Source organism: Pholis gunnellus (genome assembly GCF_910591455.1).
Source record: "Pholis gunnellus genome assembly, chromosome: 14".
NCBI lineage: Eukaryota > Metazoa > Chordata > Actinopteri > Perciformes > Pholidae > Pholis > Pholis gunnellus.
This window is the reverse complement of record NC_136541.1, coordinates 2,347,445-2,373,869: the sequence shown is the minus strand read 5'-3', so window position 1 is coordinate 2,373,869 and position 26,425 is coordinate 2,347,445. Positions and strand designations below refer to the sequence as shown.

General features: G+C 43.1%; 1 protein-coding gene and 1 pseudogene across 2 annotated transcripts in view; both read right to left on the bottom strand.

Annotated features, from left to right (window-relative positions):
• Positions 1–26,425, bottom strand: part of LOC306706006 (receptor-type tyrosine-protein phosphatase N2-like) — a gene marked incomplete at its 5' end in the record, with an annotated part of 170,828 nt that overhangs the window by 139,276 nt on the left and 5,127 nt on the right. Inside the window, 4 exons of the mRNA XM_079172920.1 lie at positions 2,220–2,364; positions 2,620–2,734; positions 11,559–11,672; positions 22,757–22,807. Coding sequence (XP_079029046.1) covers positions 2,220–2,364; positions 2,620–2,734; positions 11,559–11,672; positions 22,757–22,807 — 425 coding nt within the window. The remainder of the gene's footprint in view (positions 1–2,219; positions 2,365–2,619; positions 2,735–11,558; positions 11,673–22,756; positions 22,808–26,425) is intronic.
• LOC306706666 (tripartite motif-containing protein 16-like) lies at positions 8,575–10,036 on the bottom strand (annotated as a pseudogene). The gene has a single exon. The product of its transcript is annotated as a tripartite motif-containing protein 16-like (transcript).

Sequence of the window (26,425 nt, the reverse complement as noted above, 5' to 3'; positions counted from 1 at the left end):
ATGTCGTCGAAAAAAAAAAACACGGCTTTCATCCAACGTCTATGACGACTACTGACATGAAAAGGAAGCCTTTTTTTGATGAAAAACAAGTTATTAATCCATTTATGCAATCATATTAACAGATCCATCAGCTACAACAAAAGCAAATTGTCCCTGCCGGCTCCATTAAACGCCCACCTGGGAGCACAGAAATGGCACAAGCCTGACGAACGGTAAAATTATCATAACAATACCAACATGAACCGTAAAGTTCCCCCACAGCTCGTCATACTTCTTTAGGATCTGTATGTGCAGAGGCCCCTCCTGGTATTTGTCACTGTCGGCATCTTTATTAATCTGCTGTGTCTCACACAGTTGGTGCGTTTTTTAAAAAAAGAGGCCACGAGCCCCAAAGCGATGCCTGCAGGGCTCAGTGCCACCCGTGCTCTGTGGAGGAGGAGAAAGGCCTCCGCCATTCAGCAGCGGCGCTCCCTCTGCCCTCACCCCGCTGGAGAGAGAAACCGGTCACGTGGAGCGTTATTAATTAGAGAAGTGAACTCCTGAACTCTCGGCTGGTATTATTTCGCTCGTAACGGCCATGCTGGGAGAAGCCATCAGTTAGGATGAAGAAGCGAGAGCAGGAGCGACAACGAAGGATGACACCGGACTCCACGCTGTGAAGGTGTGTTTGTTCTTACCTTCCCATCCAACAGTGGACCTCACCGTATTTGCACATTCACCTACAGGGGACTCCATCGCCAACAGGGGACATTTTGGAAGTCTCTTGTTGGTCATGCTTTAATTCAAGCTAAAATACCGTCTAAAACTCTGTGGGGATTTTTATTTCTTATTTTAGCAAAGTGAAGATGTGTGAGTGTTTAAGTCCATGCTCCACACTCTTCCATTGTGTGAACGGCCTGCAGCCCCAGGCCAGTCTTTCAGAATGTAGAGAGGCTATTAAACAGGCTACTTAGCGAAGAAACCAGTCTCTTGAAACATTATATTTTTTGTATTATGTTTATGTTGCAAAATATAAATGTTCAACTTTAGTGGATATCTTCAGTTTCAGTCTTGGCACTGTATTAAAGTAAAGGGCTACCCAGAGGGCAGGAGAGTAAAAACTATTTTAGAATCCAAAAGAAGGGAAGAATATAGAAAAACAACCAGGATAAAATAAAAAATGTAAATAGTGGGCAGAAAGATCCTCCCTTTTCAGTTTTAGTTAAATAAAAACTGTGTACGTGTGTGTTTTATGGCTTGGTACTTGTTTGATTGCAAGTTTATTGAGTCTTTTTTTTAACAGAGGCAGGTGGCTGTGAGCGGAGAGTGGGGTGACAAGCAGATGTTGGGGTGGAAAACAAATGTCCCACCTGCTCTTCCCACTTTCAAATGTGAAACAGGGAGCAACAGGAGCTGGAATTTGTGCAGTGTGAGTCCAGGCTTTACTCGTTTATTAGTAGATGCTTTCACTGGAGAGCTCATATTATAAGCTGGTAACAGTAAAGAAACATGGCGGCATTGTACTCCTTACTAGGCTTATAAAGGCAGGACGTATCAGTGGCAGTATATAGCAATATGGATAAATACTTCCATCATGATAGCGCCATATAATACCATAAATCATGAATCATTTTATCATTAAAGAAATAGAAGTATTAAAAGTCATTGTCCGCCCAAAATGTCATCTCTTAATCATTTTTCTCCTATTTGACATTTGTGAGAAATTGTCATAACTAGCATGGGAATTCTAGAGTTATGTCAAAAATGTGTTTTGTGAGGTTACAAACAGACAGACAACCAGAAAACCTAATGCCTCAGCCCAAAGCTGTCACCGGCGTTGGAAGCATAAAAACAGAAATCTTTTTTTTTTTTATTTGGCAAATCCATTAAATTAAATACCTGAAAACTTTAAGGTATTTAAACTTTGCCCAAAACTGTTGGGAAACCAAAAATATTAAAGGAATAGCAACCTTAATGTAATATAGGAAATAACTAGTGTCTCACGTTATTCATCATATATCCCTTTGTAGTGAATTAAAGACATCCAAAACATAAACAACATAAACTTAGTTTGATCACGTAATACACCCAGATCTACAGCTGTATGTGTACAACTATAACATATTAAAATATGTGGAACAGAATCAGTATACTATGATGAAAACGTGATCAACTGGAAGTATATCAGAGACCCACGGAGACCAAGAGAAGACACGTATAGGAATCCAGGAATCCCTCACCTTGACCTGGGTGCTGAGACTGGAGACAGATGACGTCTTGGGAAGGAGGCCGAGATGTTGGAGGTACGTCTGCAGATTCCTGCTGAGCTCCGCCTCCACGGGCTTCACCCTCTGGTCTACTGGGTCCATCGCCTCAGATACCGGCCTGTGAGAGAGTGAAAAAGGAAGGAAAGGCGCACATACCTGTGTCACTGTACAGCCAAATAATTCATTTTTTTTCCCTAAATCATTACTTTATTAAAATATATACACTGACATACAGGGGACAGCACTCTCTAAATACCAAGTCCAACATATCTTTGTAAAACCAGCACTAGTGAAATCCCTTAAAACCGTTTTTGGACCACAGTGGGACAGCGGGTCATCTCCACAGATCTTAACTGATGGGTAAACATCTGACCTTCTGTTGGTGTTGTACACGGCTCCAGTCTGCTGTGGCCTGTAGGGAACCCTCCTCAGTTTGGACAGCTCCTTGGACAGAACCTGCTGAGTGGCGTCATCTTCCCAGGTCAAACCTACAGACGGACAACACGGAGAACCTTGAGAACCACGTCGGAACTCTATTGTTTCTACTTGGAGGCGGTTCTACACCTACGCGTCTCAGACGGAAAAGATTGAACTGTGACTAACGCCGCAGTGGCGTACTCATAATGTGAGTTTTACGCATGAAGGAAGTCCGGCTGAAATGCAGTTACTAAGGTCTGGAAAGAAGGGCAATAAATTGCTGAGCATGCTGTGATTTCCCTGAACTCATTAGGTCACTCATTAGCAGAGCAGCGTGTTCTCGGGAGACTACCGCTGGCTGTGTCAGTGAAGAAGCAGAAACCATTTACCTGTGGTTTACTTTAACAATCAAATACTCGACGAATGCTCCACTTTTTGTTTCCTGATAATTCATATTCAATTCAAAAAAAAGATTTGTCTTCTCTGTGCAACTGAGGACACAAGAGGAAAAATGGATGAGCAGTTTAGGCAGCTGTGTCCCTTTTCTTCTGGGTAACGTTTTCTTTATCCCCTAGTTGTCAATGTCAACCGCACACTCCCGTGCATTTACTGGCAAATGAAGCATAATCGACATAAATCTCTTCTGCATTCCAGCAAGTGTACAAAAGGACAAGTTTGATGAGCTGCTCGGGCATTCACGTCTGCTTCTTATGCTTAACATGCATCCAAACACTGATTTTTTGGCATCCGAACAGAGGAGCAGGCGCCAGCGCCAGATGGGGTAGCGGAACAAAATGTTATACCGGAAATATGGCTGCGCCGTGCAAAGCACAACATGAACCGAGAGGCATTTGGCAGATGAGCGATGACGTTCCTGAAAGATTCGAGTAATACAGACGGCAGCTCCAGATGTGATGCCACAAGATGTGGGTCCAGAACGGAGGACGCACTCTCAGAAAAAAGGAGAACGAGAACACCACCGCTGTCGTCTGTAAAGCCTGTTTCTCCAGTTTTCAGAAGGTAAAGACATTTCAAAAGAACTGATGAAGAGTTGCATAAAAAACGTTTTTTGACAAAAATAATGTGTACTGTTAGTATTAGGTGTCTTGTTTGTGTGTTTAGTGTTAAATGCCGCTGTGTGACATTAAGTAAATGCATATAAAATGATGTGAAACTCTAAACCCACTCTTGCAAATACATTGTTTTCATTTTTCAAATTATATATGTATTTAAACGTAAATAAAGAAAATGCACACATTCAATAAGAACACACATTAAAAGCACGCTTCGCTTTATTTATTGACCCCGATTGAAAAAGTTAAAATCTCTATAATTGACCCTTCGCTAAGCCCCGCCTCCTGCTGCTACCATGGAGCCCACACGGTCACTAACTGCACTCCCTGAAAAACTATTGTGTAATTTTTGGGAAAAACAAAAAAAGGATTTCAGAGAGAAGCAGACAAAAGGATCTACAGTATGTATTTAAAGGACAAATCCAGGATGAAAAACTGATTCAGCAGCAAAAACAGGTTAAAAAAGATAGAAGCCGTTTGTGAAACGTATGTCTCTTTCCAACCTCTCCGGGTAACAAGTATCACTACTACACAACGTTTATCCAAATCCACGTAACCAGCCTGAAAATAAAGAGCTTCTTAAAATGAGTCTATGCAGCAGAGCCGGCTAGTTGTCGGACCCCGATGCTAGACTATGATTGGCCAGTTTGAGTTTAAGGGCGGGCCTTAGAGAAGTTTTAATTGGAGTTACAATATTACACAACTTAATAGTAGTCTTATATGTTTACACAATTTGGGGAGGTTTATAGTCAAACTATAATGTCCGAGTTGTCAACCGAGGGAGAAACAAGTCTCTCAAGGTGTGTTCACGCTGAATGGAAAGCAAGTTTAAGAAGTGGAGACTTCAAAGACGCAGGTAGATGCAAATTTGCCTGGAGGAGCATGAATTGAAGCAAAAGCATATAAGCTCGACCTGAAAAGGTTTCAGTTTGAATAAAAATCAAGCTTATCCCAGAGACGAGAGAAGAAAAAAAAATAACAGAAAGAAGTGAAGTTCTGAGTTCATGCAAAGTTTACTTTGTCACATATAAACTTACACAGAGACGCCCTCACAAGTAAATGTACAATATTCTCTCTGTTTTAGCTCCGTTTTTTGGTCTCCACCAACTCCTGAGGGAAATATCTGTCTCTTTAGCTGCTAAATGCTCCACAATGTTCACCAGCGAGTCTTTGGCTGTGTCTGCTGTTTGCTGCTGAGCAGGTAATGAAAAGTGGCTTTTTAGAGGGTTTTTTCTCTGAAAATGATGCTATAACAACGATAAGAGTGACCCAAACCGTAAAGTTCCACAAAGCTGAGGCATAACATGCCCCAGAAAACAAAACAAAATAAATTATAAAATGGTCAAAGAAATGGTAAATGTATTTTCCCCAACTGACTTTCATCTCCTCAACCTCCACCGATCAATGTTAAAGTCAGCCTAATGTTAGGATTTCATAGTATTTCATGAAATCGGAGTCCTCCTGAACGAGGCATCTCATTATACTGATGAGCAACCGACAGAGACACATTTTCTAAACAACTGCATCTACGCTTCTGCACTAATTAAATCAGCTCCACTCGCTACGGAACATCTCAGCACCCGGACACCTTCTTTAGACCCCCTGCAAAATGAATTACGACCCCAACTGCCGCACGGAATGAGGCACGAGCCTCTGCTGAACAGCTGCACAGTGTGTCAGGGCCAGCTTTCGCCCTCAAAGAGCCATAAAACTGAGCCCATAACGGCAGCCGTGGTGGCTGAGAAAACGGACGTTAGCGGCGGCTGAACAGACGGCATCTGACACGACAGGTTAACAAACGTCGGAGCCCCCTGCCAGGATATTCAGAGTGACTCTGCGCTTCTCACAGATTGAAACCGCCACAGAAAATGTGGGCAGGAGGCTGTCGGGCCGGTGAGATGCTTCTAAATGGCCGAACTAAATGAGACCGCAAAAAGGGGGACGACGACTCAGGAGGTATTCAGGGCCAAAGCTGGCGCTTTCATCCAGAAGGACCAAAAAGCAAAATGAGTTTCAGCTCCAACAGTAAATGGACAAAGATGCAAGCAGACAACTGTGAGGAGGTCAGAGGTCAAAGTGTTCATGTCTTGACAAAGAATTGAAAGGAATAGCTCCTGCTCTATTCCTATTCCCTCTCTTCTTTATTTGCTGTAGTTTTCTGTTCCATCTTTTCCAAATTCTAACTAAATTATGCGCGTGTACTCAACCACTAGAGTCACTGTAATCACAACCATGGGGGGAAAAAACACAACAGGCGCAGCTTTCATCAGTTTAGCGCTTGATTTATCGAGACCACTTGCGCAAACTTGATTTCCAAAACGTGAAGCGCAACCGCACTCACTGCAGCGTGACTCAGCAAAGTGAGAGAGCAGACCGAGGCTTCCTCTCTAACAAATCCTGACGCAGTCACAAGAAAAGAGGTTGTTTGTCAGAGTCCTCTAAAAAACTACCCACACGGTGTGATCGTTCTGAAAACGACTCGAGGCGTTTAAGGCATGCCAGACACATTCATGTGTCGTCTTCTTGTCTTCTTGTCTTTGTGTCCTAAAATGGACGACTAACCCGATTGGTCAAAGGTACAGCGTATCGCCTGGAACTCTCTCCCACTTTCAGCTCTTGGTGACGGCAGCACCTGCTACCACACGGCTGATTTAAATTCACCAGCGTTGCTGCTGCAAGTTGTCATTTGGCGCAAAAGATGCAGAGCTTTTAAATACAGGAAGTGGCCAATCAGAATGTACCAAGTGCCCACCACATCATGGGGGAGGATCGGGATTTCTAGTTCTGCCACCTGTTCAGACTTTAACCCTTTCACACTGTGTTTTAATACATGAAAGTTAATTGTGACATTTTGGTCACCTAAAAATGTCTTATTCAGTGCTCGGTTGTACTTACATCCACCTTTTTGTGTCACTTCTGGTTGCAAAAAAAACCAAGATGGCGACGGCCAAAATGCTGAACTGAAGGCTTCTAAATCGTAGTTCACGAACCAACGTGTGACGTCACTTCTTCTTTCATACAGTCTATGTAAAAAGCTTGGCTCCACTAGCTGATAAGGCCCAGAATAAGGGTTTTGAAGCCTCCATCAAAAGCTAATAGATGGACTTTTATTCAAGTGTTGAGATATCGCTCTCTGAAACTTCTGCCAACTCACAGTGAAGTTTAACTGAATTCTGTGTGTTTGTTATTTGCATGTATTTGCTCAAAGCATTTCAAATATGTAACTTGAACAATCAGAGGAGCCACACAGACACCTGATCACAACAGATCGCTGCATTACAGACCGTCAGAGGTGGCTCGGGGAGGTCAAGTAGGGTTTCAGATGTGTGTGTGTGACCTAAAGAGAAGCGTCGTCAGCTGTGGGCTAATAGCAGCTCTGACCTTGGCTTTTCCGAACGGCTTCACATCTGCACGTTGGCAGTGTGAGTGGGAGGAGGTGCGTTTGTTAACGTGTGTGTGGGCGGATGGAGGACGGCGAACGCAATCACAGCAACAGCTGTCCGACAATTGTAACCGTTCAGTATCCATTAGAGCCTCTATGGCTACGTCTGGCACATTTACACGATGGACTCAAGTGCTCATTTCAATTAATGCGTATTGTCCCTAAAAAAAACAAGAAATAACAGAAAACAGATACGCTCAATAAATTTAATAAATCTTTTTTCTTTTAAAATTTGCATCACATTTTTTGTAGTTTTGGCCATCATTCCAATTGATCGATATATATATATATATATATATATACACACACACATATATTAAGATCTGGCAACATTGAAGCATCAAGACGCAGTCAGACAATAAGACAATAAAACTAAAACTATAAGCCACATTTATTCAGCTGTTTGTGCTCAATACTGAAAAGAACAGTCCAACTTTTTAAGAAAATACACTTATTTGCTTTCTTGAGAGATGAGAAGAGCAATACAACTTTCATATCCGTCTATTGATTATATAATATGAGGCCAGGAGACCGTTAGCTTAGCTTAGCATAGCGATTGGAAACAGCTAGCCTCGCTGTAGCTTCACATTGAAAAGACAAACGAGAGAATAGTACTGTCATCTAACTGCATGTGAATATAAAAGAAAGAAAGAAAGGAAGAGTTGATGAGGATATATGCTGTGTGTTTAGAGGAGAGAGATCTTTTCTTTCATCTTTTCAGTGGACTGGCAGGGCCTGAAATGCAGATGCTTCAGTGTCTTTAGAGTTTTGTCCTCCCTAATGGCTTCTGCAGACAGCCGGGGCCAAACATCTCATTTGCATAATTCATTTCACTTCAGAGCGCCTGACAAATGCCTCCAAACTCCTCGCCTTCTCTGTGAAATCTGAATATTTCTCCAGCTCTCCCGCCGAGTGCCGATTCGGCGAATTAAACCAGAAGAGCAGTTTTTTGTTGTTTTGTTGTGTGTTTTTTTTCTTCTTTCTCTTTTGTAGCGGGGGGGGGGGGGGAGAGAGAACCAAATCACACTCCAAAAGAAAGACGGTGGAGAAGAAGAAAAAAAAAGGCCAAGAGAGAAAACTCCTCACAGAGTAAGTGCTGCACTTATTCTGACATGATCCTCTCTTCAGGCAGGCATGAAAGGCTAAAAACTCTCCAGAGAGCAACAGGCTGCTTTTTCCCCGGTCCTGTCGTTTAAAGCAGAGCTGCATGATGAAAGTGCATGAAATGTTGGATGATGCCCAAATGGGCTGTTGCACAGGTGTCTGCCTCCCCCTAGTGGTACATTACAACACCAGCAGCTACTGACACCAGAGGAAGAGAGAGAAGCAGCCGCTGGTCGTTCATCGTTTCCATACAAATTTTAATTTTAAATCAAATTCAAACAATATTTCACATTTATTCAAATCTTGGTTGATCACTCAGGTTCTGCATTCTTGTTTTCCTTCCGTGACATATCCTTCCTGTTTTATGATTCCGTCCAAATGTGCATTCACGTACGGTCCCTGATCTGCTCATATCCTTGTACGCAACAGCTATTGTGACTAGTCCGTCCCACTCCACCTCCCAGTAACAACGTCCAGTCAGACTCTCTCTACTCAGGACCTGATATACGTTAGTGAATCTAGTTGAGGACCTAAAATGTGAGAAATTGTGGTTTTCCATATTTGTTACTTTACGGTTACCCTCAGATAATAACATCCAGGGGTGTGCTGTGTTTGGATCCAGTGTGATTGGACATGCATCCTGTAAGAGTTCCTCTCTGGTCCTCAGTTGTTGTCACTGTAAAGTCACTTCAGTCATTACTCGTAAAAGCTCTCTCAGAACGTCCTGTAGGTCATCTCTGACTTCTGACACAGCCACCGTCACGTCCTCAAAGTAGCTCAGAGGACTGATCTTGATGCTGGATGAGTCTGTAGACTCACTGAGTGGTGACAGTGAGGGGTAGTTGTGTAGAAACTGGTTGTGATCCTCTGTGTGTGAGAGCTTCTTCAGCTCAGCGTCGTTCCTCTTCAGCTCAGTGATCTCCTGCTCCAGCTTCTCCTGAAGCTCTTTGACTCGACTCACTTCAGTTCTCTGCTGGGATCTGACCTGCTGCTTCACATCAGAGCTTCTTTTCTCCATGAGACGGATCAGCTCAGTGAAGATCTTCTCATTGTCCTCAATTTCTTCGTCGGCAGAGCGATTGACGGCCTCCACCTCCTGTTGAAGCAGCTTCACATCTTTCTCTCTGTCCTGGATTCTCTGCTGGATGTTTAGTCGACTCACCTCCACCTCCAGTCCTTTCAGCTGCAGCTGAGACTGTGTCGTGGCCTTTGTGTTCATCCACAGAGCAGAGGTAACAGATACACTGCTGATCAGTACGACAGAACATCTTCATCACCTCATCGTGACGAGAGCAGATGTTCTCCTGGAGCTTCTTGGAGGGGTCCACCAGCTTGTGTTTCTCAAATGCAGGGGATTCATAATGAGGCTGGAGGTGTTTCTCACAGTAAGAGACCAGACAGACGAGACAGGACTTGATGGCTTTCAGTTTACTCCCAGTGCAGAAATCACAGGACACATCTTCAGGTCCAGCATAGCAGTGATCAGCAGGAGCAGCTTGGAGTCCAGTCTTCTTCAGCTCCTCCACTAAAACTGCTAACATGGTGTTTTTCAGCAGGACAGGCCTCGGTGTGAAGGTCTGCCTACACTGAGGGCAGCTGTGGAGTTTCTTCACATCCTCTACATCCCAGAAGCTTTTAATACAGTTCATGCAGTAGCTGTGTCCACAGGAAGTAGTCACCGGATCCTTCAGTAGATCCAGACAGATGGAACAAGAGAAGGTCTCCTGGTCCAGCTGAACTCCTTTCTGCGCCATTTCTCCTCACTGACAGCAAATGTCTGAACGTTTCACTTCCTCACAACAGAAACAAGTCTGCGCTCAGCTCATTTCCTTTACATTGACTTGCTGATTTGCTCTGAATGAGGCTTATCAGCTCTTGTCACCACATGTTGATTACACCAATCAGCTAAATGTAAGATCTGTTAAGGGGAGGCAGGAAGAAGGGGAAAGGGTTTATCAGGCAGCGACTCATTTCAGGAGGAGGAGGGTTGGAGAGTGGCCATGTGACTAAAGACGGTCAGCCTGAACCAAAGTCCATCCCGAGAGACTCACGGACTTTTCCAGTAAGTCAGTTCGGCTTCAGGGTGAGCGAGCGCTCTCTGTGAGAGCTTCAAAGGGGTTTTTCTCTGAAAGGTGGTGGAAGAGTCAAATAAATACAAGACTTCTACTCAGCGGACCAGCGTCTGTGTCTCTTGTGAAACCAGGAAGTGATTTTCACTGACTGAGTTATTTGATGTGACGCCATGACGTTATCGAACACACAAGAGCTACATGATCACGCCGCAGCTTAAAAAAAACGACCACTCGGCTAATCTGTATTGCATATTTACTGAAGTAGTGATGTAACCAATATGTGTTGTATTATATGACTGTGATGGTAATAATTATAAACACACCATCTCTTAGAGAGAAACTGCTTTTGGGGGGCAGTCAGGCTCCTACAGCATTCTAAGCTGTTCTACATTACAAACAAGCTCCTTTCAACACGTAAGCCGGAGCATATCTGCTGCACATCATGTGCATATGAACATGAATCAGGTGACACGGTTGCACAACACATGAATAAACAACAAAATGCAACATTTGATGAGTAAAATGATGAGTTCTTTTGAGGAAAAATGTGTTTTCAAGACACAGCTCTTGCATGCGTTTGCTTTTGTGCCGTGTGCGCAAGGAGAGCAGTGTGTGTGTGTGTGTGTGTGCAAGGAGAGCAGTGTGTGTGTGAGTGTGTGTGTGTGTGTGTGTGTGTGTGTGTGTGTGTGTGTGTGTGTGTGTGTGTGTGTGCAAGGAGAGCAGTGTGTGTGTGTGTGTGTGTGTTTGTGCAAGGAGAGCAGCGTGTGTGTGTGTGTGTGTGTGTGTGTGTGTGTGTGTGTGCGCAAGGAGAGCAGTGTGTGTGTGTGTGTGTGTGTGTGTGTGCAAGGAGAGCAGTGTGTGTGTGTGTGTGCAAGGAGAGCAGTGTGTGTGTGTGTGTGTGTGTGTGTGTGTGTGTGTGTGTGTGTGTGTGTGTGTGTGTGTGTGTGTGCAAGGATAGCAGTGTGTGTGTGTGTGTGTGTGCAAGGAGAGCAGTGTGTGTGTGTGTGTGTGCAAGGAGAGCAGTGTGTGTGTGTGTGTGTGTGTGTGTGTGTGTGCAAGGAGAGCAGTGTGTGTGTGTGTGTGTGTGTGTGTGTGTGCAAGGAGAGCAGTGTGTGTGTGTGTGTGTGTGTGTGTGTGTGTGTGTGTGTGTGTGTGTGTGTGTGTGTGTGTGTGTGTGTGTGTGTGTGTGTGTGTGTGTGTGTACCTCTGTTAGACAGCTTCTCCAGCAGCGTCCTGAAGCGTTGCACTACAGACGGGGAGACGTCGTAGGTGTAAACCTCCTTCACTGGAACAGGGTGACACCTCCCGAACACGCCATCTGTCAACACACCAACACGTTAATGAGAAAATCAAACTCACATTTCAGCCTATTTTGCATTTTCACAATCAGGTCAAAAGGAAGTTTTTTATAAAAGGCTAAATATTAAAATCTTTTCAGACTAAATTGACTTAATTTTCATACAACCATGAATCAGGAAGAACCACCTAACAATAGAAGCTGCCTGCAACGCTTCGACAGCGCGATCGATACCCGGAGCTGTTTTCTCGTCCGCGTCGGCATTTATTGATCTACAGCGACGGTAGAAAGAACGAAGCTCAGAGCATCTGCTCCAGACTGAAACCATTCAGTTGCATTTTGTAAATATATTCTACTGTAAGTTCGGAAAAACATGAAATATGTTAGTTGTGAATTTACTGATTCGTTTGCAACTCGGCAGATACAATTAACAAATAAAATGTTCTCATTATGTGAAATAGAACATGTCAGCCATCATTCTGTTGCAAATTAGTTGAACATGAATGTAATTTGTAGCAGGGATGAATTTACATGAATGGCATTAGTGTCTGAGCTCTGAAGAACAGTTTATATGTTGTAAAAGTCATTATTCCTGTTAAAATCATCTGAAACATCAGTGTTTGTGTGTTAATGCTTCAGTCTGCGGTTCTGTGTTTTCTCGTTGCATGTATGACTGTGTGTGTGTGTGTGTGTGTGTGTGTGGGAGAGAGTGTGCATGTTGCATCACGGCACTAGTTAAATGGTAATTCGGGCCACTTGTCTATAAATAGCCTCTGCGTCATTGTGTCCGTCTCGATCGAGCCGCGAGCTCCGTTAAACATGCAGCTGAGGATGACCGGCGGCTGGTCGGCGCCGCCGTTAATTACTCTCAAAACGCCGCGCCGGGTTGTTTACAATGAGACGGAACGGTGAGATGTACTGCGGGGGAGGGAGAGCGAGGAAGACGGGAGGGAGAGGAGCAATGCAGCGGGCGAGTTTTTAATACTAAACCTTTGATCTGGAAATTGTCACATCTACACAAAATCTATTAAATATAAGTTGTGTGCTTTTGCCTGAAGCTTTATTTTGTTGCTGAATACGTTTTTTTCTGTGAAATAAAGATAAATGGTTTTATCAGATGATGTCGTCTGGTCACCATATGATAAAACACAAAAAAAACAAATAAACAGAGAAAGACAAACAAAGACCAAGAAACAAAAGTATTCGTTGTCCTCTAAAGCCTCACAGAGCGAGAACGATCCTCACTACGAGTCTCTTCCTTCACTTAATGCACTTACATCTCCGTATCTTCCAGGAACTACGTCTGACTCATAATTACACCATCATTACACCGTCCAGAGCCACAGTATCAAGACTGAGACGTTATATATATGTTGCTGTTCCTCAACTGGACTTATTGGGTACTAGCCTCATGTTCCACCCTGCTGAAGGGCCCCATGAGCAAGAAACCGAATCTCTTCAACTCCAATGAGTTACGGGACACAATTACATTTCATTGACTTGCGTTTCAAGCGGGATCTGAACACTGGTCTCCCGGGTGAAAGTCCCGTCTTTGTTTTGTTAAAATGTGGAAATTAAAGACAGAATCCGGGCTTCAAAATGTGTCTTCAGGGTTCAAGTGAAAACTGTAAAAACCTCGAGCTCAGTTTCAGCAGAACAGCAGAGTCGTCTTCTTTTATGTCCTAAAACAAACGTAAAATATGACGACAACTTATCGATGTCGAACGATGCGGATAACAGCGACAAAAAACAAGATCCCGAGTTAGCTGCTGCACCACAGGCCTCTCTTTCTCACAACACCGCGTCTGTGTCTCCCCAGAAGGAACATCTTGAATTATCTCTCGTAATTATACTCGTGCATATCTCAAGACGCTGTAATTCATCCCAGTTCACTACCAGAGGGCCGCAATTCAGAGCCAGAACACGTCTCCTCGTGATTGACGGTCCAGCTTAGAGCAGAGCGAGGATGCACAGGGCCCGGTCTCAGAAGCAGAGGGTGCGTAAAGACGGAGGAGACGGACCGGCAACGCCGACCAGATGCTGCTCTCGGTTGCCACAAATTAAAACACAAACGTTGGGGCTCAACAGTAAAGGTTGCAACCATTTTGAGAAAGTGACAACCAGTTCTTTAGCGTTTTATATCCTGTATTTGTTTTGAATGAATAGCATCATTAACAGTTTCAGTACTTGGTATCTTATACTGTATTCTCTGCTGGTTGGATTCGGGCTCAGTTTATTAGTTTGTTTTTTTGAACAATGAATAATTTCACAAATGAGTTCATCTGAATGTCGTGAGCGGCTGCTGCACCCGTTGTTCACAGGTTCACGGTGCACAAAGGTCACTTTAGAAAAGCTAAATAAATCCATTATAGATTAAAACAAAAAAAAGTGTTTTATCCTATAATGCTAGTCATTCATAATCAATCGACAGCGTGTGCTAACGTGCTAGCATTACACGTACGATGGTTCCTCTCGGACACCGTGTTGTTGTGCATGTCTGGACTGTGTTGTCGGGACACGCTGACTGAAAGCAGCAAACAGAGTCGTTGCCTAATGAACTGCATTAAGACATCTTAATGGATCTGTTGCCTCCGGGGACGACCCGCACAAGTCCATCATCCCCTCACAGACCGCACTCTCACAAGATCAATGACATCGGGCAGCGCTCGGCAGCTGCCCCGGGCTGCTTCCACTGGCTGTAGAGAGTAAAAGGCGTTTATCCTTCATACATGTCAAGAGCCGGCTCGCACGGTTTTAAACACGCTACCGATCCTCATGAACGACGGGCTGCACGGGCCGCTGCGTATGCATAAAGTACTCAATGTGGAAAGTGGGAGATACTGGGAGAGATACTGGGAGAGATACTGGGAGAGATACTGGGAGAGATACTGGGAGAGATACTGGGAGAGATACTGGGAGAGATACTGGGAGAGCAGCGAGGCTCTGAGACGCATTAAGTTGTTTTTTTTGTGGAATTCATTTTAAAATTTGAACAGAAAAACCTGGTGTGATGGATGCACTGGAGCCACCACCCCGGTGCCTGGAGGCCGTTGCGCACATCGCAAAACAAACACCAGATGAGCACATGTTGAAAATGAAATATTCATCCTGCACGACCATCTCACAGGCGTCAGGAGAACCATCTCAACCAATTGAGCACAAGAGCAAAAACATGCAATTCTGCTAGTTCATGCTACTTTGAAGATATTTTAATATTTAGGGCCCAGGTTGAACCGTGTTGTAACATGTCGAACGTTGTGATGTTTCAGCAGACGGCTTGCAACAGGACGCATACGGGGACCGGGCCCTGCTCCTCCTGCGCCTGTTGCCATGGTAATTTCCATCGAGGGCTTTCTGTCCCTGGCCACTAATCAAGAGGAAGTGTACGGGGGATGAAAGAGATCAGCCTCCTCTGTGACACTTGCTTCTGTGTGTGTGTGTGTGAATCCCTCATCTTGAATTGTAGGGAACAATCTGGCTTCGTTCAGTAAAAGGCTGTTACTGGACACTGGAAACTACATATTTGATAAAGATGTATCACACTTAACATTTACTTCAGTAAAGTATACAGAGGTTCGGTGTCATGTAGGGTTTGAGGGTTTTTAGGGGGGATTCTGTAAAATTGTTAACGGTGTCGTCTCAAATGACTTGATAAACGTCTTCCTGCAGGTCGGAGAGACTCAAAGGTCCAGTGGAGCTAATCTGACGCTGGTAAGAATCAGCAGCCGGGTAGGTAATAGTTCCTTCAGATACTCGGGTGCTCATGACTGGAACAAGGGTCCTAACAGCATCAGAAAGACGACAAATACAGTCGGGTTCACGGCAGAACTGAAGCACTGGAAGATAACGTACCGCTGTGAAGACAGCTGTGTAGGAAGGCTGTATGTACCTTATCTAATGGACCAGTTTTAGTAGAACAGGAAGTGTGACCTTTGGCCTGTCAGAATAACGCCCAGTGTCAAATTATCTTATGTACATTGCAGACGCACCTGAGTGCACCTTTCTAGTTATGACGATGTCCGCTTAAGGGCTTTGTCTCGTCAATGTAAACACATACTGTATTGAACTCGCTGAAACCACCGATGCTCTTCTTGTGTAGACATCTTCAAAGCAGTCAAAGAGTGTAATAAATCTTTGGAAACATTATGTCCAAATTCAGTGCCAAGGTCTGATAAAAACCGTCCGTTTGATCGGATACCTCACTGTCGGTTTGCAGAAGACGTGTTCCTATAAAGATCTTCTCTAATCCTTCCCCTGGTCTATTGAAATCAGAGGGTCATAACGTTTTATACACGAGAACAACACATATCCACACAATGCAATTCAGCTCTCCGCTTGCTGAGTTAACTAATGCCGGTTAAAGCGTAACTGGAGGCCATGCTCTCTGCTGGAAACGAGTGTTTCAGCTTCTTCAAGATTAGCTCGATTACAGCTCTGACAGTAAAGCCAAGGGAGCCAATCAACACCTGGTGGGCATCAGTGGCTCCAAGGTGGAGCAGGAGACGGAGGACACGTCTCAACAGGACAGTTAACTGCATGATCAGAAAGAAATCATTTTTCTATATCATTTAAAAAAAGACTTTCTGCAACTTGCAGGAACCGTTTTTGTCCACATTGCTTTCTTTTACACCACGGTTCTCAAACTGCGTGTGCTGGTATATATATACAAATAGTGATGTTTCAGCCAGGAGACAGCTGTTTGTTTGCTGTGTGAATCAAGAAGTCAACGTTGATTTATTTGTCACAGAAAGTCCATACTTCAGTAACGACACTTCCGTAGTTACTTTCACCCAAACGATGATCTTTTCCTCAACCTAACCAAGTCATTTCGTTGCTTAAACCTAACTAAGTAATTCACAATCTTTTGTTTGACCTAACCTGTGTTTTTTTTCAATCTTTTCCTAAACCTTAAACCTAACTAAGTCGTTTCCTGTGAAGAAGGAAGTGTATTTTGAAAAGGCCGTGTTCATTTTGTAGGCTTTCGTAGGAAAACGTACGAAAAATGAGGAGTACATTTTGGTTAGATATCATATGAACTGTTGTATGAGGATACGTTGACCGGTTGCAACCAGTTCAAACAAAGACATTATTTACAATCCTCTGAAAGGTAAATGGTCCAGTATTTCACAAAGAAAAAGAAAAGTTCATCATCTCCCTTTACATATATTGTCTGAACCCTCGTGAGTACCTTTGTCCAGGTTGGGAATCACGGTTCTTGAAGAGCACATTGATAAAAATGTAGCAACATATTCGGAAGGAAACTCGGCTAAAAGCTCACAATAACTAAAAACATAATTCCAACAGCAAGCAGCTAAATGAGTACATAACAAAAAGACACGCTAATAGTGCAGGCTAGCGATGTTGCTACTTCATGCTACCTGCACAAACGACGTGTCACTATGAAAGCTGAGACGCCACAAATTACAACGGTGTAAGTCTATCGCTCTACGACCAAAACTTGCTGAACCAGCAGCCGAAGATGAGCAAAAATGTTGTTTGTTCTAAAAATTTAATTACTTTTTTCTAAATGAAGCATCATATATTTGTGTTGGACGACCAAAGGAACAAGGACGGATCCACTGCTTCAGTGCATAGAACCTGCATTAAGCAGTAAGACGGAGTGTGATTAGAACAAATTCACCAGAATACGAGAAACCGTTGATGCAAACAAAAAGGCAGGAAGAAAAGAGATCGGGCTTTTCTCCGCATCGCTGGTTGAAAACGTTAGCGGAGCTCCGATAACCTCAATGCTAAATATGTTCCATTCACCTGCTGTTTGGTCATATATGTGAATATCTATCAGATTAGCACTACTCCTCAAGTCAAATCTGGGTCTAAGTCTGTACAAAACCATTTAAATGAAGTTTCTGCAAGAAAACAATGAGGTTTAACAGACAGTCATGTCAGCCTTTACCTCCATACATGAGTGAACCCACAACATAAGAAAACATCTGAGCCTAATCTGCACATTCTACTGCTTCATCACACGATTATGACAAGAAAAGCTTCGATGTTCTAACTACCTTGTCTTGATTATTCAATGATCTTATTCACTAATTAATATAAGCTGTACTTGGAAAAAATAAATGTCAAGATATCAATTATTTATAGATGAATCAATTGAAAATAATCTTGTTGGTGACTGAGGAATTGTCTTCAGGTTTCTGTTGGACGGTTGGATGAAATAAAACATTTTAGGAGTTCACCTTGGGCTCTAGAAGGGTACAGAGAGGATTTCTCACAATTTTCTGACACATTTTTACAGACAAAACGATTAGTCGATTAATCAAGAAAGTCATCTGCAGATTTTGCGATAATTAAAATAACCGTTATATAGTTAAAACATGTTTAAACACAGGAAGAGAGTAAACTCTCCATGACCAGACTCCGCTGCACGCTGAGGCTCAACTGCAAGAACAACATCCGTCTGAAGAGACAGCTATCCGTTAAACGCTCACGTCTGATTTAATCAAGAGGATTTATCTGTGTACAAGTCAAACTATCCTGTTACGTTTGACCACTTAGATAAAACAAGTACAGTAATATGTATACTCACTACCACGTATAATAATAAGGAGCCGACCTCAGCTCTAAATATGGCAACGCTCCGTCTCCGACACCTTTATCACCCCATTGAATCCTGGATTATTGGGTCACTGTATGTGGTTTGGATCGTGATGTTATCACATTTGTTTAAGGAGGATTGTCAAAAGCCCATGTAAGACATGGAGTACGTGTTTTTCTACCTTAAATGAATGTCTTTTGTCCTGCAGACATGACGTGGCTATGACGGCAGGAGCATCAATGCTAAAGTGACATTTGGCACTTGGTGTCGTACGTGATGATACGAGGGAAGACGTTTAAATTTGAGGCTGTATCGGAGTGGGTGGTTATGAAAAGGCACCGTGGCGGGAGAGGGGCTTGCAGCATGGAGCCACGCTGTACAGCGTACAATATATATTATCATAAATGGCCTACGTGGGATCATCTTTGAAGCACATGCACAATGCAGCATCTCTAAAGAAAGTAGTTAAAGTGCGTTTTGCGTCGCAGGCTGTAGAAGCGACGGGTTGCATTTCATCCTCGAGGCCTTTAATTAACAACCATCATGAGCACTAGAGACACTCACCCCCATGTTCTCTCAGTGAATGCTTTAATACATTTTCTCCTCAGTTTCATAATCTGTTATAGAGAACGGTGCTGTTTTATAATGGTGGGAGCGCAGAACCACCCGGCGTGAAGTTGGGACTCGGTTTCATTTCCTATTTGCTCAGCAGCTGCATCTAATGCGTTCTGCTGGGGACGTTAAGTAAGGGAACGGAGACTGCTGCTCTGATTATTATAGGGGTTTTATTTACTCATAAAAATGTCTGATCTGACACGCATAAGAGATAATGTAAATGTAAACTGTTAACTGTTAAATGTACTACAAGAAAGGTGCGATGGAGATGTTACTCAGCTCTGATTAAGATTGTTGACTTTCACATTTAAGTTCTTATGATGGCATGAGACTAACACCATCGTAGTTATGTGCATGGGCTTTAAATGGATATGTGTAAACCAGTACAATTATAATATGTTAACTTCACTATTTTGCTAAAAGCAAAGAAAAGTTTTCAATACATTCAGGCGATTAATTTAACTGTGAAAGACGGCTTCAACTAACTCCAATACAAATAAACGTCATGTGACCGGACTACCCTTTTGGCCACGCCCTACATTGGTGATGTCATGGCAGGTGTCAGCCATGGACTGAACAGTTACCATGACGTCACCCATTGGTTTGTGGACTACGGTTTGAAAGCCTCGAGTGTAAAAAGCGTTTTGAAAAGTCTTTCAACAACACGGTAAGAGGAAAACCTTCCTCTGGGTATTGAGATATGTTTCTAGCCGTCGCTTCCTCCCTTTGTGTCCTCAGCCGAACAAGACCAACGTAACTCGTTATTTATTTTGCTGCCAAACAGATTAAAAGCCTCCCGACTGCAATCAAGAGCTGCTGTGTGTCCCGATAGTAGTCCGAGCGGCCAATCACCAACACAACAGACGGGCATTGTGTGCGGAGGGCCAGTTTGACAGCAGCTATTGAAGCAGCTCAGACACACGGCGAGTTGAGAACAATGGCTGGAGGTGGAGCCACCGGAGCTTTTTCCCCCATTGTGAGATCCAGCTGTAGGCGCAGCCTCGCCTCACCTGGCTCACTCCAGAGGGAGCTTCCTCATGCTCTTTGAAAAGGTGGACGAGTACGGCCGCCCACCAAAAGCAGCCCGCACGGCCAGGAAACAACAACATTCATGTGTGCAACACCCTCCACTCCGGTCTAATCAAGAGAGGAGAGCATTTAGCACTTTTTCAGCTTGATCCTCTTCTGTTTGCTGGCTACAGTAAATACTCGGTCCTGATTGGTTCACACAGCCTTTGTTTGTTATTTCTCAATGTTTGGGAACACACGCCCACATGTTTGAGGAGGTCATGTGGCCTCCACCACAGATATTGGATTTAAAAGACAATCCTTGGCGCACGGTCTGCGCTAGTATAAACAAAGCTTTAAATCGACTTACAACGAGTCAACTCGCTTACTTTGCACTATGGCTCGATGTTTTCTCTGATGAAAATGTTGCTTAACTTATCAGTGCAATGCTGTAAGATATTAACTTCACATATAGATAAACTAAAACTAATGCAGGACAACAGGATGTAAAAATACGTCATGTTTTCTAACGGATAAGGTGTCTTTGACCTTTAATGGGATTGATTGCAGCGCTGTTGAGTGGTCAGAATACACACTGACCAGTCACTGTGACTATTAGCACAGTTAACAGGACTAGCTGATCCCAAAGCTGTGTGGGAGGACTAATCTAATTAGCGCCGCTGCGTTATTCAGACTGCAGTAGAAGAAAGAAAACTCACATTTTCTTCCAGCTGCGGCTGGAACTTCACACTGTAACGTTGTAGTGGTCAGATATATTAGGTGTAGGATAAATCACAAACAGCAGACGTCGATACACACGACGTCTCGATGTGGACAAGAAGTGCAAAGAGTCAGAGCGCAACAAACGCAGGAGTGAAGGAGAATAATCCCTCAAATCAGAGCTGAGGAGACAAAACTACTGAACAACCACCCAACTGAGGGCTTTTTAATGACCTCAGAACAGAAGCAGAGCGGTGAATTATAGTGACTGGCCAACAGGCAGCGAGACAAAAAGATTCATAAAAACACAATCAACAAAACTGCAAAATGGGTGAAACGGTTTTATCATTTGTTTTCTATCCTGCAGATTCTACTTGTGACCCCTTCATGTGGCCCTGGCCCCAGTAATATAATAAATAAATAATGTAAATACATATAAATAAATACAATAAAACACAATAATGTATACATCAGAAGGAATAAAATACAAAGCGTATTAAAGGTGACCTGAAGCAGTCACAACACAGCCGTCTGAGCTCGGCTATAAATAAAACTCACGGCTGACATCATGATTTTCTCGCAGAACTGGACACGCGTGGTGTTTTTTTTTTATCCCCGCCTCCTAAATTAGATTACGGGACACATTTCTAAAGGACACCGGGCACACACACACACACACACACACACACACACACACACACACACACACACACACACACACACACACACACACACACACACACACACACACACACACACACACACAGGGAAACGACCGAGATAATGAGTTCAGAACAAACACACACGGCCTGAAGTAAACACGGGCAGCTGAGTACCCGACGGCACGGCCACCTGCACCTCCTCACGGACCGTTCACTCGCTTCATTAGACTGTACAGCAGATTCTACTATTCTGTCGTTGTCTCTGTCGGCCTTCTGTCTCTGATTTAAATCCTGCAGAGATGTTGAAGCCAGTAAACCAATAAAACACAGAAAAATAAAAAAGGTTTGAGCACAAACTTTGGGGAGTAACCCGGTTATCAGCCGCCTGACCCGGTGGAGTCACAGATAAAAGTGTTTCCAGGATTCTAAAAAAATGCATCGCCGACTATTTCTACGGAACGACTTTCATGTTTTGAGCTTTTTTAATAATTCTGGGTTGATTCTCAGCAGGGGTTTCCTTCCTCTTGATGCCAGAGAGGCCGCAAGGAAGCTGTAGCCGAGTGAGGCTACATATTTATATGTGTGTGTGAGGTTGTAGTTACAAAACCCTGCAGTTTATTCTAAAGAGGCTGGTCTAATAATAATAATAGTTCTGCTCACTTAGTAAATGTCTCGCCTCTTCTAACTGAGATCGCGCTGTGATCGGCCTTTAACCAAGCAGAGGTTGGATCTACAGACAAAACCTCCAGAGGGAGGCGGACCCAGATATCCAGATCATGAACGGGAAAATATTCCACATAAGAAACTGCTATCAGAAACCAGAAGTAAGACGTAACGTCACCCATTTGTTTGTGGACGGCCATTTTTTAAGCCTGGAGTTCGGCCTTTTGACCGACGCCATCTTGGTTTTTTTTGGCAACCAGGAGTGACACGAGAGGACAGAGTACAGTCCAACCGAACGCTGAGGATATTTATAGGCGAACAAAATGCAACAACTAACTTTCACAAACTGAAAAACACTGTGAAAGGATGAAATTTCTAAAGAAACACGGAACAACACCGTGGTAGCCACCTGTCAATCACAGTAAGCCCCGCCCCTAAAGCATCCCCTGCTTTATGGTCTGTGTGACTCTAAATGGACCATCATGTACTAAATGAACATCATGCTGTATTGAAGAAGACTTGAAACTAGAGATTGAGACCATAAACTCATGTTTACAATGTTTACTGAGGTAATAAATCAAGAGAGAAGTAGAGTCATTTTCTCATAGACTTCTATACAACCAGAGGAGTCGCCCCCTGGTGGACACTAGAGCGAAGTAGAGTCATTTTCTCATAGACTTCTATACAACCAGAGGAGTCGCCCCCTGGTGGACACTAGAGAGAATGCTTCTATACTATATTCCACCGATAGATGACAGAAGTTTTTTTTTTTTTTAAACTGATCCGGATCTGGTTAAATGTACTTGAATACTTTTAATTGGTGGAGTCAAATAAAGCTTTTAAAATGTGTGTGTGTGTGTCAGATTTCTTACCGTTGACACAGACCTCATACGGTGAACACAGCTCGTTCTCAAACAGGCAACCTGGAAACACAAAAACAACACGAGGTTTAGCAGGTTGACACAAAACTAGCTCACAGAGACATTTCCTGTAAAAAAATAAAAAATATTAGTTTGACCAAAGCACTCATCCCTCATAACACTGTGTTCTGTGGATTATCTAAAGTACCTGGGACCACGACTCTAAAAGGACACATAAGCACCTCAAAACTAAATTCAATGTACCTTCATAATAACTCAAATCTCAGAGACCGATATCTCAAAACCTAAACAAATAAAATCCAAACTATCGGCATGAGAGCCGAGTGAGAAAACGTGTTTTTACTCTCCGACACAGCGTTACATACGACGTCTCTTGTGATTCGGGCGGTTTTTTTGTTGTAATGCTATATTTGACAGTAAACACTTGCATTTATCCTGAGTTAACGGTGGGTTTGAGGGGGATGCATCAGACTGGTTCCTTCAGTGCTCCTCTGGGAGAGAAAGGGAGGCAGCCATGTTTTATTCTCTTCCACTTAACAGATCTGGCAGCGTACAACACTCCTTCACACTCTGTCACACTGATAAACAGACGTTTGTGGACCTGCTTTAGATGCAAAGTAAAGGTTGTTTGTCCTTTTTGCAGGGTGTATTCCCGTATCAATGTTATTTATTGGTGTTACATTTATAACTGCGGGGGAAAGTCTTCTGTTTGCCCACCGACCTTAAAGTTTAAACAAGCAAGCAATGCTGACGACAAAGAGAGAGAGAGAGAGAGAGAGAGAGAGAGAGAGAGAGAGAGAGAGAGAGAGAGAGAGAGAGACAACAGTTGAAGAAGCCGGTGCAAGTCATTTGCAGTAAATGTGCTTCCTGCAGCTGCGACACAATAAAAGCCACCAGTGCAAAGAACTGATGACGTCTGATTGTGGCTCCAGATGAAGGTCTCTGAGGTTTATTTGTGAGTGTACGCATTGGTCTTAATCTCCTACTACTACTCCTATTACTTCTACTACTACTACTACTACTTCTACTACTACATCTTCTTAAATACCTCAACTCAAACTACTACTGATCTACTACGACTACTACTAAATCTACAAATCGATACTACTCCTATGACTACTAATCCTACTAATACTGCTATTTGAATACTGCTACAACTACAACATATACTATTTACGCATCTACTAACTTCTACTAGGACTACTATACCTACTACTTGTAGTAGTACTACTACTACAAGTAGTAGTACTACTACAACTGTATCTATTATACTACTACTACATCTTCTGGCCTACCTCTACTCAAACTACTACTGATCTACCGCTACAAAAACTACTACAAAAACTACTACAAAAACTACTACAAAAACTACTGCTACTTCTATTAGGACTACTATTCCTACAACTTGCACTACTACATCTAAAAATCTACTTCTACTACCCAAACTACTACTAATCTATACTACTCCTATGACTACTACCAATACTGCTGTATGGATACTGCTGCACCATAATCCTGTTAAACCGATGGGTGACATCAGTCTCACGCGGTTCTCTTTCATCATCTCAGAATGTTTTCAAGTCAAAGTAAAATAGAAAACGCTCAAAAAGTCTGCAGGAGTCTTGCTGTGAACACTCAGACGTCTGCCTCCAACCACAACAAACAGCCGACGCTTTCACCTTTGAGATCAGACTGTGTTTTCAAGCTCTGTTTACCCAGGATGCAGTTCATCTCTCACAAAGACAAACCAGAGGGAAGTAATTCGCTGCGAGCTTGTGTCATGTTTACCCGGATATTCACTGTGTGTCTGTTTCGGTGTAATTAAAAAAAAGGGGAGAAGCACCCCGGGGCTGCATTTCCTTTATATCTCTCTGCGGAAAAAGACGAAGTAATCGCAGTAGTTCTGCAGCAGCTCTCGTTAAAAGCAGAAACATGGAACACAAGAAACGCTGTTTACAAAGAGCCAGAGCTTCATTACAGCAGCTTCAGCTCGACTTCTCCAAAAACAGCAATAATGAGAGCGAAGCTACACGAGCAAGAGAAGCAGCACACGGAGAGGGAGGCAACTAAACGCTGGACACACATTCTGGAAAATTAATTGCTTCCTGACAGTAAATGATTTAATCATTTCTAACAATCTATTTTGTTTCCTTGTGTTGTTTTTTATTTGTGCTGATGTCGGCTTTGATTGTGTACGCATGTTACAAATCAGTTATTATAATATTAGGATCTTAAACCGAGTTGTGGTGCTTTTAACGACGTCATGGTTGAACCCTAACAAGTTAACAAACATCCGTCTTGGCCCAGGTAACTATATACATATGAATGATGATTATAATTATAAACGTATTAGATTATAAACTATACATTCCAGTGAAGTTGTATTTACCAAAGAGGAGCCAAAGAATATCAAGAGGCTTGTTATAAAAGAAGGTTTTAGTAAAAGTTAGACGTCGGTATTTATTTTCCTGTCACCTCCAGATAGCTATTTTCCTTCAGCCAGTTAGAAGTGGAGGATATGGAAGACGGCTTTTGAGACTTTTGCCGCCACCCTGAGCTTCCTGCTCTCTGCTCTCATCACTCCCCGGCAGCAGAGTGTGAAATAGGTCGCGGTGTTGCACCGACGACCGACGCCGAGCCGGCGATGCGAGAGGGATGGGAATTTCAATCCAACTTCACCCCCCGTGTGAGCAAAGAGTAGCGTCCACACCGCGGCCTTTTAATGCCTCCTGGCACGGCCGTTATACAAGCCACGCTCGCTGACAAGCAAGGCACTACATTTCCCAGGATGCCATCTGTCCGCCTGCATCAGACACCTGCTACTCCTCAGGGAGAGGGCCAACGACTCAAGACCGGTCACCTTGAAAGAATAAAGCCAATTATTTAATTGGCTTTATAAACTTTTTTTATTGATCCATGAGATTAAATGACCGACACGTCATCTTTTTATACACATTAAAAATGTTACAATGCATTTTGAACCATCTCCGTGCTGTCAGCTTTGTCACCAAATGTCTGAAACTTTCGGTGAGAAAACCGTTTAATTCTATTAATTGTTCTGTAGTAACTATACAGCAGCACATGGTTTATGAGAAGGAAGAAGGAACATTTCCAAATCACAGAGGCAATAAATAAATAATCTCCTTCAGATTTAACCCGTCAGTGAATCAAAACAGGCTATCTAGCTAACCAATGAACTTTACCTCTACGAGGTCAGTTGGTCAAAAATGATCCACAACTCTTTCTTTATGCTTTGATGTTTGTATTTTTAAGCAACGTGTTTAATTCATGAAGGAGAAAAGGCTTTAAAGATCAGTGCTTCTATGTTTTTTGGAGTTGGCTGAACGTCTGCTCCAGCCTCCAGAGCCGGTTCCCGCTCAGCGATCTCTGCTCGAGAAAACGTTTACAAAAGTCAAACCTCCACGGATCAGATCTTCAGAACAAAAAGAGTCCGAATTGACTTTGTCAGCAGTGTTACAGACGTCTCTCTTTAATGGTCTACGGGGAAGATGATCGTTTCGCTTTGGAATGAAGAATAAAACGGCACAACGTGGTGTCGATTGATTTACTGTTTTCTGTGTATTTATTATAGTATGGATTTAAATGTTGCTCTATTTTCAGGATTCATTTTTTAACATCTGGCCAGAGGACAACAGACTA